Here is a 14,001-nt window from a genome sequence, read left to right as displayed (position 1 = left end):
AAAACCAAAGCTTTTTACCTGTAAACATTTCTGATCCACCGCCAGACCATCAAACAGGACCCAAACAGAGTTATCGACCACCGAAACAGCACTGCGGAAAATGGCCGCATCAGAGCAACCTTCGCGGGTGGAATGCAAAACAAATGAAGTCATTCTCTCCACAGTTGGAGATGAGGAAACTCTGGCAAAAGCTCCACCGTTGGGTCGCATTGGAGCCACGCTTTAAATTTCCCCTCAAACTATGGCAAGTTCTTACCCGTAAGGAAACTCCGCCATTGTAGACACGTCGCCCTAACAAGCAGGTTGAGCCAGCTCGGGGTCCCAACGTCCTGCGTTGCATTTCAAATACAGGAAAACTGATTAGGGTTTATGATAGGGCTTGAACGCCTACAGTCACGAAGAACAAAGAAATAAGAGCGGAGAACCAGCTGAAAGATAAAACTAAAGCTTTTTACCTGTAAACATTTCTGATCCACCGCCAGACCATCAAACAGGACCCAAACAGAGTTACCGACCACCGAAACAGCACTGCGGAAAATGGCCGCATCAGAGCAAACTTCGCGGGTGGAATGCAAAACAAATGAAGTCATTCTCTCCACAGTTGGAGGATCTGAATCTGGCATCTTCGTTCATAATCTAGTCTGTCCTCTGTCTGTAAGGGGATTTTCCTTCATAAAACGCGGGAAATTTCTTCTGATCGATGCAGGATTTCTCTTCCGATGGAGGAAATTTGAAGCCCTGAAGATCCATTGAAAACTTTGCCTGCAAAACCCTCACTGGAGATAAAAGCTCATCAAGCTCCAAGCTCCTAGAGTCGGATGCCCAGAGACGCTGCCTGCTCAGGGAGATTTGAAGCAGCGAGAAAAACTGTGCGGCGATTTGAAGCAGCGAGAAAAACTGTGCCGAAAAAATATAAAAAACTAACCTAAACTACATCCAACGGTCTGGAACGTTTCAATCGTCTAACATCTAATCTGATGGCTCAAACAAGGACACGGTGGCAATTGGGGGAGTTGATTTCAGAGGGAAACGCCTTACGGCGTAAAAATGTTAGGTAGTAGCGGATCCTTTTTGTGAGAAATAATTTAAGCAAGTCACTTGCAACCATAATAATTGTTTTGCATATGTAAAAATCTCTCTCCATCATAAATTAATATTCTGATTGTTGGTTGTCGGGGAAAACAAGGCAATATATTTATGATGATAATGCTGGGATATTACAAAATGACAACACAAGATCGTTAGCTTGATTCTAATTGTTGTAACCTTATAATATGCTGATTACAATTTTAATAGCTTTCTTGTTTATGACGTACTAAACCATACATAAGGAAAACTAGAGACATAGTTTTACTCTGATCTTGTTTGCCCCAGTGCCCCATCTAACCTGATGATTTATCGAAAACCAGAGATACGTAGTTTTACTCTCATTTTGTTAGTTCCTAAGCTAACATGATGATGGGCCTTATGGTATCAATCCCACTGGCCTTATGGCATCTCATGTGCCATTGCCTTTGTTTACCCCCCTGGGAACATTTTGAATAGAGACTCAACTCATAACAACTTGAAAATGACCAAATCAACTGAGCTCCCCATGAATGACCAGAGCTACACGGCTGATTGCTCTTGACACCCTCCATATTTGGTGCTGTACACCAGCCCACCCATCACCACTATGATTGGCCTCATCACTTGCTACAAGCGCAAGCAAGTCACTTATACCAGGAAACGCTGTTGTCCCATACTTGTTGATTTTAGACGGCCCATATACCTGCATGCGAGCCAAACATATGTGCAACTCTGTTTTAATAACCTTGCATTTAAGAAACATCACAAACACAGCAATCATATATTTTGAACATATGTCCTTTACCAAGTGCTTATACCAAGGCGAACCAGGCAGCCCATCTGCATTTGTAAATGCACGCTCTGCCATTACAAGATGGTCATTCAAGCTCCTCAGCTCTGCACTTTCATCCTCAAGAGCCTCCAGTTCCTGAATTTAGAGCATTATAAAGTTGTACCTAATCAATTACCATCCAAAAATTTAAAGGCCTTTATATCTCTTGCAGGGGTTTTGAAGAAGAAACCAAACCTGTGCTTTTTTCTTAATCTGCAACGCAGCTTTTCTGAGCTCAGCAATGGACTTATGCAATGGATTTGTAGACACGAAGCAAGGTGCATCGGCAGAGCTTAACTGTGATTCTAATGTATCCACATACAACTGTCCGAATTACAGGCCAAATATGTCAAAGAATTTTCAATGGATTTTCAAAATTTGCATCTTCTGATACTAATTTGCCAAGTATAAGCAGTTGATTTATAGCATATGGTATCAATTAGAATTAGACTGAACAAAACTTCCTACTATCAATTAGAAAAGAGTTAACAAACACTTTGCTGCCATTTATGTTCAGAACAGCAGATGAATTTATGTTAGGTTTAGATTTTATTTATTTAAAATGAAAAACTTAACATGAATTTTTGCTGGTTTTTTAATATATTTGTTTATAAAAAAGACAAAGTCTTCATTTAAACTAATCCAACATCTTTCCTACCTGCAGATTGTCGGCATACGTTGTATAGTTGAAAGGGAGAACCTTTGCATCCGCTAGCTTGAGCGCTGTTAGACCCCACATTGCTCCCACTGGACAATAGGTAGAAAATCAAATGTTTGATTATAATCATTAAATTTAACTCTTCGACCATCTTCAAAGGGGCCAGGGATGTCTGCCATGAACAAATTGCACAGATACTAAGACTTTACAGGTTGTGCTGTGGGATGTATGTTACTGCAACCTGTAAGCCTTTGGATCCACACAACTTGTGCATGGCTGATATTCCTTGCCAGAGGGCAATGTATGGAACGTTGACAATGTACTTACGTGCAACATGCCTATGAAAATGCGGGTTGCCATATTTTTCCATCCACATGTAATCATCATACAGAGAATGATATGCCGGAAAGTCTATCATCAATACATTGTAGAAATAAGTACAATAACTTGTTGATCTCTCTATTTGTATTTATTTTCAATTTCCTGTATTCTATGACTGTGATTTCTTTACCTTCTCCAAAGGTGAAGTCAGTGCCTGGAATTCCGGCATGCTGCACAAATGGGGCATAATCGGATCCCCCTCCACCTAACCTTTTAATCTGAGATGGAAATTTAGTAAGCTCTTTACAGCAATACCCAATTTTTATTGGCAATTTACAGCAATACCCGATTTTTATGGGCAAATATTAAGCACCATGTAGTCAAATCCGATGAGAATAATGTGATATTCAATTTGACCAGATGAAAAGAGAGTAAACCAAAACTAATCATTGACTTACTGTGTGGTACTTAATATTTGCCAAATTTCCTTCTGATAGGGAATCATATTAATCATATTGATTTAAAACCAATGAGATGTAATCTTACTTATCCTTATCATTAATTGAAACATAAAGTCATGAAACAAAACATGAGGACTTACAGAAGGATGGGAATCTTGGCTGGAAGAAGCCAAGATTAATCAGAATCAGATTAATCATATTAATTTAAAACCAGTGAGATGTAATCTTACTTATCATATCATTAATTGAAGGATAAGGTAATGAAACAAAACATGAACAGTTACAGGAGGACGGGAATCTTGGCTGGAAGAAGCCCATGATTCATAGATTGTCTTTCCAGGATTGTCTGGATCTTCCACCTTTGCAAATCAGAGTATAATAATCAATTCAAAGTATAGCGATCAGTATTTTACTGACAGTGGAAAGTAGAATAGACCCACTTGAATAAAATATCCAACTGACCTCTTTAGCTATATCCTGAATAAAATCGTCAAGTTGGGGTGTTAATTGAAGTTTAAACCCCGGGCCCTTGACAGCTCATCAACATTGAGATATGCCACGGCTGATGAGAACAGTAAATCATAGTTCTGCTCCACCCATTCCGTGGATCCAATCTGCAATTTTTATTGGTTGATAAATAGCATATATCTCAGAAAGATTCTAGGTTTTGTGTTAATCACATTTATTTAACATAGAAAGAGAAAAGTAGTAAAATTTTCAGAACTTTTTTAGATTAATCTGGATATATATATATATATATATATATATATATATATATATATATATATATATATATATATATATATATATATATATTTCAAAGTGAACTTTGTGGGGAATTTAAAAGAGTAAAGGGAACAGGACACTTACAGCTAATCCATAATTAAACAAATATTTAGTAGTAGTAATATTACTATTACTAGAGACTAGTTAAACTTACCCATCGATATAGACTCTTCTCTTGGTACAATGAGTAGCTATAATTATATTTTTGGAATCCCAAATGGATATCCTTGACACATACCTCCTCTATCTTAATCTAAACTACCATATTTATTCATGGATCAGATAACCGTCAAAAACAGAGCCCCAAAACATAATTGGGATGAAATACCGATCGCCAGAACATCATATTCCTCCACTCTTCATAAAGTAAATACAAGTTCTTACCAATGCGTATTCCTCTGCATCCAGTTACACAATAGTATACTTCTCTTTGGCTGCCAACCCTGTTTTAGCAACTTTCCTAGTCTCTGAGATATCTGAACAAGACAGAGAGTGGTTAACTTGGATATCTTTACGAATAGAAATAGGTTAGAAAAAAAGGGGGATTAAGCTAGCAATGATTCAGACTTCCAGAAGGGTTGCAGTTCCGCTATTCGGGTCACAGGCACCAAAAGTCCATGCATCGCGGTGGCTACCCAGCAAAACATACCTGCTTATCACCAAAGATATCTTTTTCTTATATCAATAGCTACAGTATTTCAAGCTGTAATATATTTAGTGAAGACTTGCAACAGGAGTTAGATGATATTAACCATTGTTTCAACGTTAAAATACGCTCCATGAATGGACATGCATTGATACACTCATGAAGTTAAAGTCCCAGAAGGTGATCCATACCTGTTAGGCTCCTCCGAACCTTTTATGAGTCCAAATACATCTCGAATTGGGGCAATGGTATGATTTGACTGAAATTACAATCAAAAATCAATATGTAAGGATCTCTGCCTTGTATCAGAACTACAAAAGATATTCAGATTAATTGCAACAAACATTACATGAGAGGAAAGACAGCTGTTATACAGTGTGAATTTGATCTAAAATCACCAGAATGTAAGATTTCCATTAAGATTTCCATTAAAGAAAAATAAGTATAGATTTCATAGCTTCTCACCCAAATATAAAATGTACTGTAAGGAGAGTGCTAAACACCATGCTTCTAACTGGCTATGAAATATGCACATATCACTACATATGTCCTAAACTAATGGTTCCGTTGAGGGGGCCTAAGTTCTAAATCTTGTTTGGAGAAGGCAGTCTCATGGAAGCAAATAGCCGAGCCTTTCATGAGTAATGGAATTTATATCTCATGAAAATTCTAATCTCCTCCTACTTCGGAGATTCTGATAATCTCACTGTCTTTTCTCTTATTCCGGTCGTCGAATTTTGCTGGCCTTGTGCGGTTTTCTGCTTCTTCATATCGCCAAAGTAATGTCTTTTGCAGCCTTGCTACTCCGAAATCTTTCTCAGAAGACACTTTTCAGAATAATACGAAGCCCCTCTGTATAAACATAGCCTAATATTATGCTTTGTGTGTAACAGAAAGCTAACTATCCACACCAGTTTTTAGAAAAATAGGAAGCTCCTCAATGAAACTATAGCGTAATATTGTACTTTCAGTGTTACAGGACGCTAGCTATCCACACCTTTAAATTAGATGAATTGTTAAAAGAAATGATGAAAGGGGCATATAAGTCAGTGATAGAGTAAGAGCAAGTACTATGTTTAATTCTTAGTTTATCCACTTTTCAACATGGTATTGGATTCAATAGGCTCCTCCAGGATGTTAGCAGTTCTGAGCAAGGGCGTTGGAAATCATGGAAAAATTGACAGAAACATACTTATTTTCCTGTATCTTCCTGGGGATCATACATTTTAATCTTACCGCTGTATAATGAACTAGAAGGATCCAACGCATACAAGTTACCATCCACCACAACGCTTAATTTTGTCCCTGCCTGCCTTGCAGGCCAACCATCTCCCATACCGTTTGGCATCTCCAGCCAAGAATCAGTAGCAGGATCATGTAAGGACCTTTGACGCTTTGAATCATGTAAGGTCTCAACCAATGATTTAAAGTTTGTGCTGGTTCCGTTACACTGCCCACTCAATCCGCTGGTTGAAATTCAATCTTTATTTCCTTCAACGGCCATAACGCTCCACCCTCACCTCGATCTCTGACACCTTCACCTCGATCTCTGACATGTTTCTGCAGTTGCCGAAGATGAGAGAGAAACAATGGTGCCTTGAGTATGGCAAGCGCTGGGTAGTTTGATCCAACAGTAGCCATTATTCGAATCGTCTAACATCAAATCAGACGGACGATAACGATGACAGCAAAGACCAGAGGAAAGTTCATCTCAGAGGGAACGCCTTACGGCGTAATTAATTGAACATTGTAACATCCAGGATGAGGAGCACACAAGTGAAATCTCATCCATTGATAAAGAATCAGATGAAGCATATTTGAAGTATATTCCCTTGATATTTAATCACGCTCGTCCATTTAAAAACATAAAAAATTCAACACGACCTCATCCACCTGAGGCTGAAATAGGATGCCTTCGACGAATAAATGAATATGATGTTAAATATTTTTTTTTTATTAATATAAAATAAATAGTTTAATTTGTTAATAGTTTTTAATTTTTATTTTCATTTTTTCTTTTTGAAATTCGGTGACGAAATTTTCAATAAATTTTTTAAACAACTAAAATTATAAAATATTATTATTTAAACTATATTTTGGAATATAAAAACTAATTAAACCTTCTTAAAAACTTAAATTCTAAAAATGAAACATGGTTTTCTTATTATAATAGACTCACATAAGAGCCTGCTCCCGATTACGGACCACCAGCAGGGTTATGCCAGGTGGCGTGGTTTTCCTATTTAACAGTGATGAGTCAAACCCAGCATTCGCGGATAGCAGCCAGAGATGGTTGTCCTCACTGTTGGTTTGACACCTGAGTTGATAGGTTTTACCACCTTCGGAAAAAAAAAAAAATAGACTCACATCCCTATAAAACCTACCCAAACAAAAACCAAAAAGTCTCCTAATTAGACTACTACTAAAAAATATTACTTAATTACACCAATATGCATTTTCGCTATGGGGTTGGGGTGTGCAAATACTGTTCACCCCAACCACTGACCGTTCTTCATTTTCGTCATCCTCTTCCCAATTAGAAATTTCCACGTGGAATATAATCACTTGGCCTTTCCTCTATAATTTCTCCGATTGAGTTCCAGTTTTGTGGTTTGGATACAAATTCGCCACAACTGACTCTCCTATTGCCATTGATGAGAGAAATAAGAGCGAATGATCTAATGGAAAGTGAGAAGCCAAACCATGCTAGTAAGATCTTCCAAATGCTGAGAAAAATGCAGTGGGGTCACAATGTTATATCTGCTTTGATGAGTTACAAATAAGTCGGCATTTAACCTGCAGTAGCAACAATATTTTTTTACCAACAGATCAAACTCTATCATGGTTGGAGGATCTTTAATGGCACACTTATTGATTTGAAGGATTGGAACTCTTGTAATGGTGACATTAACAGTTGTAGAGTCTGTTAGGGTCCTATAATAATAGGATTCATAATTTTGAATTGGCTATGATTAGTTTTGTAATATTGTACATACTTTTGCTTTATGCAAAATGTTTTCCCATATTAAAAATAAAAAATGTAAAGAGGGTGAAGTCCTAAAATAATAATCAAAGGACCAAAAGAAAGAAAAAGACCAAAAATATATAAAATATGAACCCCAAAAAAGAGATAAGAATAGATCATGAAAGTGTGCAAATTCAACTACCACTCCTTTTACTTTACTTTGCAAAATAAGGTTGTGAGCAGCTTGTCAAAAACGCCACAATCCATGATGGTCAAATAGTTTAATCTTGATTCATTCATGTTTTAAATTTCTTGTTGATACATAGAGAATGAAGATCTAGCCAAACTGTTTAATCTTGGAAAATCAATAGTTAGGTAGAGAATAATAATGAGCTCATCAGTTTAATCTGGGCCATTGGAAGTTATAAGGTGAGAATTAGATAGTTTGCTTATCAAAGAAAAAAATAAGGGTCAGCAAGCTCAAACGCACCCAATGAATGAAGACAAAATGTTAGGGTAAATAAAGGGTAGGTAGAAGAAGTTTTGGAAATATACAAGGTTGCAAGCTCAAATGCACCTTCATCATACTTGATCCTACGTTTCATATGCAGGAGGAATTATTAAAGGCAAAGGTCATTCACTAAATCTTATTCACTAAGTTCCCCACATTTCACTAAACCCCTTTATTGATTCCCCTTCATTACCTAATGTTTTTCCCCTTCTTCATTTCTAAGCACCATTTCCTTTCATTTCCCCTTGTAAAAATATCCCCTCCCCTTCGTTTCACTTTCCCCTTTATTTCATCCCATTTTTCCCTAGTGTGAAAACCATTCCCATCACAAATAATACCCTCCCCTTTATTGATGTCCCTTTTTCCTTAAAAACCCACTAAAACCCCTTTATCCTAAGTTATTCCCTAACCTATAGTCCCGCTTTATGTATCTAACCCCTCACGTTATAATTCCTCGACCCTCACTAAACCTTTGAATGCATTAAAACTGCCACATTATTTATCCACGGGCCCCGCCAACCACATCTCAACTCCACCCTCACAACTCCATCGCGTGATAGCCCTCCGATCAAACACTCCCAGATCCAACGACCCATATCCATATCGCGCGCTCCCATCGTCCGACAATTAAAATCCCAAAAGCATGCGAGATTCGCGGTTTTGGCCGATCACTATTTCGCTATGTGGCAACACTGCATTGTATCGCGTGCTCTCGAAAAATACCACCCTCCACCCAAAAGTGGTGCGATATTGCATAAACCCACCTCCCCGTTTAAAAGTAAAACCACCCACTATTCATTTATTAATCTCGCACCCAAATTTAACCACTGTTGGTTAAAAACCAAAAAAGCCCCCTTTTCACTCTTTTCACTCATTTTTGTTGCAAATACCTCTGTTAACCAATTCCAACGCCCAGGAACCCTGCTCAACCATTTTCTACCCATTTGCAACCTGAAGACCCTGCCGACTCCAAATTGAAGCAGCACACAGACAATTCAAGCTTCAAAAACCTCTGCTGCTACCACAGAACCCTGTCTGCACACCTAATCGTCATTTTTTCCAGGTATTCTCAAAAGAACCAGAACAACCATAGAATTAATTGAATTAATTAAAAAACCTAGCCAAATTGAAGAAATCCACTGTGCATCCGAAGAAACCCTCTTCTGTAGACTATATTCACCCTCCCCACTGTTCCAAAGCTTCTAACCTTACTCCTAAAGCCAGAGAAAGAGTAATTCAATAGAATAAACTAAATTATGGCTTCCCAAAGCATTCTAAGTGAAAAACCCCTGCAAACCCTTCACATGTACATTGACCACCTCCCATTGGCCAACATAGATTTCAAAATTAAAGACACATCCACCTCTAGCCATTTATTAAAGCTCCACTGCTGGAGTAAAGATAAATTCCTAAACCAAAATGATGACATTCATATATGGGAATAAAATTTGCCCAAATACTTGTTCCCACAGGTATGCCTATTCCCAGAGATCATCCACTTTTTCTAAGCTTTCTATATCCCAAGTCAAAGAGCCATAGTCTCTCCTGACCAACAGATTTTATTCACCATTACTACAAAGTCAATAAATCAAATGTTGCAGATCCAACCAAACCCAAATGAGACCCCATTTTCCATTAAAACCTTACTTGAACTTTACATAAAGCTGGACCTTCCCAAGAGGGCTCAAATATTTCAGACTTTCATCCAAGAAGAATATCATACTCCTATAGACAATCCTCCATACTCTGCCACCGTTTTCTCTGAGAGGGTAAGACAAATTGTAACCATGCTGTCTTGTATTCTAGGATATACTACTGATGAATTTGTGGATGAGCCTGTACTTGCTTTCCTCTCTATTTTTTTCCCAGGCAAGCCTCCAGCAGCAATTTTCAATTTTTCCCAGTTCTTGGCAGACAGAATCCATGATCAATTGATCAGGCTGCCAAATGAAAGAGTATTCAAATACTCTTCAATATTGTTCCACATGTTCCTATATTTCCAATCAAACAAGTTTCTAGTCAGCATCCAAAAATTGGACACTAAGGGCCAACTAAGACCTGTCATCTTTTGGACACCATTAATCCAAAGATATTCCACTGTTTTTAGTTATAAGGAGTTCATTGATTCCTTTGTTCATCCAATTGTAAACATGCTAACCAGTAGCAATCAACCCAGGATCAATGATGAGATAAAAAGAGTTTTGCAGTTGTCTAAAAATAATAGAGTAGGAGACTGGTATCTATACCAGGACTACACTGAAATCAGGATATATGGATGCCAGCTCACTCCCTACAAGCTTCCCAAATATCTCGCCATGAGGATATTTTCATTAGAGTATTTTAGGAAGATCATAAACTCAGATGATGTCAATTTTCTGTTAGCTAGGAAGAAAACACAGTTCAAGATCAAAAACCAGCTGGGCCCTTTTATTTGTAATAATAGGGAAGTTGGACAAGAAGCAGGGGAAATTTTACAGCAAATGAAGTTTAGTCGCAGTTTCATGTGGCATTATGACCCTAATGGAGTCATAAACAAATTAAGGCTCAAATTCAAATTAAGCCCTTTTATGCATGAGTCAAGGCCAGACATTGAAAAATATGCCAACCAGTCAGAGTGTTTGGAAAATACCTTAATAGATGTGGAAAAGCAGATAGATACTAGTTCCTTTCCGCAGATTCCACCCCTACAGTGTAATATCCCTCCCCTTAATAATAAATAATAAATAATAAAAATAATAAATAATAATATAATAATAAATAATAAATAATAATATAATAATAAATAATACAAAATAAATAATAATAATATAAATAATAAATCACTTAATAATAAATAATAAAAATAATAAATCATAAATGTTAAATAATAAATGATATTTAAAAATACAAGAAAATAAATAAAAATAATAAAAAATAAAAATAGTAATAACTATACTAAAGCTCTAAATAAGAATAAAAAGAAATAAAACAAAGAAAACAATAAAAAAATCAGTAAAGCTATGAAAAGAAGAAAATAAAGCAAGAAAGCTAAAAATCAAAAGAAAAGTAAAGAAATAAAATAAAATAAAAAAGTTGCATGCAGACACATGGAGTGTGTGCATGTGGTTCCCATCCAATGTTTGTTCTATTTAATAGATGGTGAGGAAGATGAGAGGCATTCCTGCATTCTATCATTCCGAGATTCTATCTGTCATTCTCTTGGGAGAATGGTATACTAAGACTTAGGAGTCACTGGCAGTAGTACGTTGATTGAGGGCTCGGGGGTGGCCAGTTGTAGCAGAATCCTTGCACAATTGAGCCTATGGTTGGGTGGAGAGTCGTCCCCAAAACCTTGTTGCGGTAAGCCTGCTTCTGCCACAGGTAAGCACTATTCATAGTTGAATTTAGTTTATTAATTACATGTTTATTTGGCTAGGTAAGTGCCACTCTTATTTAAATTTAATGTTAATTAGTAAAAGCTAATTTGATATTTATGTTGGACTGTTACATATGGTATCAGAGCTTTGGCTCAACCCTTAGGGCCTATGGGCATTTAAAAAAAAAATTAGGATTTTTTAACTCGACTTGTTTTGAAAGTTACAAGATCGTTACTTCAGGGCGCCCGCATATCCCTTTTGGTCTCCAAACCTCCCGGTACACGTAATTTTTATTTCAGGGTTTTCAAGCTGTGTCGTGCGTTCCATTTTGCATGTCTGGGCACGCTTCAATCATATTCTCCAATATTTTCCTTTAAGTAGGGCATGTTTCTAATTAATTGATTATTTTCTCAATATTATCAATTTATCAGAAAGAATTTTTGAAATTGAAAAAATGCAATATTTCTTTTAAATTTCTGTAAGTAAACCCAGAAACTGCGATAACGATTAGGTAAAATGATTTGAATTCTTATTAAAAAAAAAAAAAAAAAAATTGAAGTCAAATTAAATAAACCCTGTTTGGCTAAGAGCTCGTCTTCCTCGGACGTAAGGAAATAGGTTAACGCCCAAGACCCAGAGGCATCTGGCAGGAGTGAAAGCCTGCTCCCTTACGGACCACCAGCGGGTTATTTCAGGGGGCGTGGTTTTCCTTGATAACAGTGATGTGTCAACTAACATTCGCGGATAGCAGCCAGAGATGGCTGTCCTCGCTGTTGGTTTGACAAACTGAGTTTGATAGGTTTTTCCACCTTTTGAAAAAAAAAAAAAAAAAAAATTAAAAAACAAAAAAAACGTACCACATTACTCCGATAGATGATATTTAAAGTTAATCAAAAATATCAAACGAATTACAAGTCTGGTTATCCTCATTCCAAATAAAATAAAATCGATTTTCGTAGATTAGGGTCTAAAGCACCACTGTTATAATATAGCTCGTTTCAAACAATTTTCAGAAATCAATTTTAAAATCTCTGCAAATATCAGAATTTAAAATCAGCCTATAACAACCCCGAAATTTGACGTTGCATGTTTGACGAAATGTGTTCTGGAAAACTTTGCATCTGCTCAACAGCTAGGCTCAACTTTGTAGGCTGGAATGCCCACTTTTATTTATTTTGACATATAAATAATATGAACGTTTTCACCTATGATGAATCATGGGATATTGATTGATTCAACTAGTCGATCTGAAAGAGGTGTTCAAGCAAAACTCGGGATAGTTTGTGCAGCTAGTTGTTTTATACCTCTTCAAGACTTTAAAATGTAGGAGCTCTATATTCCAAGGTTTTGTTATGTTGTTTTTATTTGTTTGTGCAGAATGGTTTCCTTCCTCCTTGACTGACATAATATGTACAGGCACATGATTTCTACTCTCATTGCCTCTGAGCATCCCTTTACTCAAATCATAACAAAATACGTAGGTTTCTTGAGTCTCGCCCTCACAGCTAGCTAGAATTTTACAGTAACCAAGGCACACTTCTTCTCTTTCTCAAGTATGCTTCAGATCCATATAGGGATAGAAAAGTAAATAACTTCTCTGCAGTGCTCATGTGTAAATTTGTAATGTAATCAATGAACTTCTATGCAATGCTCATGTTTAATGTAATCAAGGAAGCGTTATAGGACTGTCCGTAACATTATATGTTGGAACTTGGGCCTTCCAATGACATAGATACACCTCTCCGCTATGCTATAATAAACTTTCCGCTATAATAGAAGTATAAATAAATATTGTGGGTGATCTTGAAGGTAGCATGAAGAATAAGGAGAATCACAGCAATCTGAAGAATTGTGAGTTTTCATTAAGTTTCTTTTTCTGAAATACATTGCCTAATTTCAACCATAAGACGGTGATCCATGGGTTATGAAATACAAGTATGTACACTTGTTAAGTTAGTAAAAGTGAAGTTCGGTTGAAATTTTATCATAAAGCCAACCATAAATATGAAGTACCAAATGTTCTCTTTTAGGTGCCAGTTTCAGTGTCGTAGTTTTCTAAATTGGGGGAAATTTCTGGTGGATGACATATAAAAATTTCTAGCCCTCTTCTAGTAGCAAAGAAAGGGTTGTAGTAATACCAAGTTGGAGGTCTCCTTTCAGAAAAAACCTTCTACCAAGGGGATTGGAAAGTCAATATTAAAACTCTGATTTCATTTATATTTCTTTGAGTATTCAACTTCTACGCATATAGAATTTGGATTTTTTTGAATTAGACCCCCACAGCAGCGTACCAGTGCTAGCCTATTAGGTTCCATAGTTTTTATATTATACTTATGATTAAAGAAGCTCTTTGTCTTTATGGTGTGGTAATAGAACCCGCGAGTAGGAGAAATTGGG

At 36.8% G+C, this 14,001-nt stretch overlaps 1 protein-coding gene across 1 annotated transcript; it reads right to left on the bottom strand.

The window, feature by feature from the left end:
• Positions 1–654: 654 nt before the first annotated feature.
• Positions 655–3,837, bottom strand: LOC149230099 (putative glutamate carboxypeptidase LAMP1). Its single transcript, XM_089375992.1, has 7 exons — positions 3,803–3,837; positions 3,625–3,699; positions 3,070–3,109; positions 2,886–2,969; positions 2,559–2,647; positions 2,096–2,224; positions 655–1,996 (listed from the first exon to the last, which is right to left on the bottom strand). Exons 4-7 carry the CDS (start codon positions 2,932–2,934, stop codon positions 1,580–1,582), a joined length of 684 nt encoding a protein of 227 aa, XP_089232118.1. The 5' UTR covers positions 2,935–2,969; positions 3,070–3,109; positions 3,625–3,699; positions 3,803–3,837; the 3' UTR covers positions 655–1,579.
• Positions 3,838–14,001: the final 10,164 nt, after the last annotated feature.

This window comes from Pinus tabuliformis, chromosome J (assembly GCF_031772625.1).
Source record: "Pinus tabuliformis cultivar Carrire ecotype Pingquan chromosome J, CPIR1, whole genome shotgun sequence".
In the NCBI taxonomy this organism is placed as follows: Eukaryota; Viridiplantae; Streptophyta; class Pinopsida; order Pinales; family Pinaceae; genus Pinus; species Pinus tabuliformis.
This window is presented reverse-complemented; position numbering and strand designations above follow the sequence as displayed.

Coding starts and splice junctions, on each gene's coding strand:
- LOC149230099 (XM_089375992.1), bottom strand. CDS start 2,934: ATGTGGATGGAAAAATATGGCAACCCGCATTTTCATAGGCATGTTGCA. Junction 2,648..2,885: donor TTTTCATAGGCATGTTGCAC/GTAAGTACATTG, acceptor CCTATTGTCCAG/TGGGAGCAATGTGGGGTCTA. Junction 1,997..2,095: donor AGATTAAGAAAAAAGCACAG/GTTTGGTTTCTT, acceptor CTCTAAATTCAG/GAACTGGAGGCTCTTGAGGA.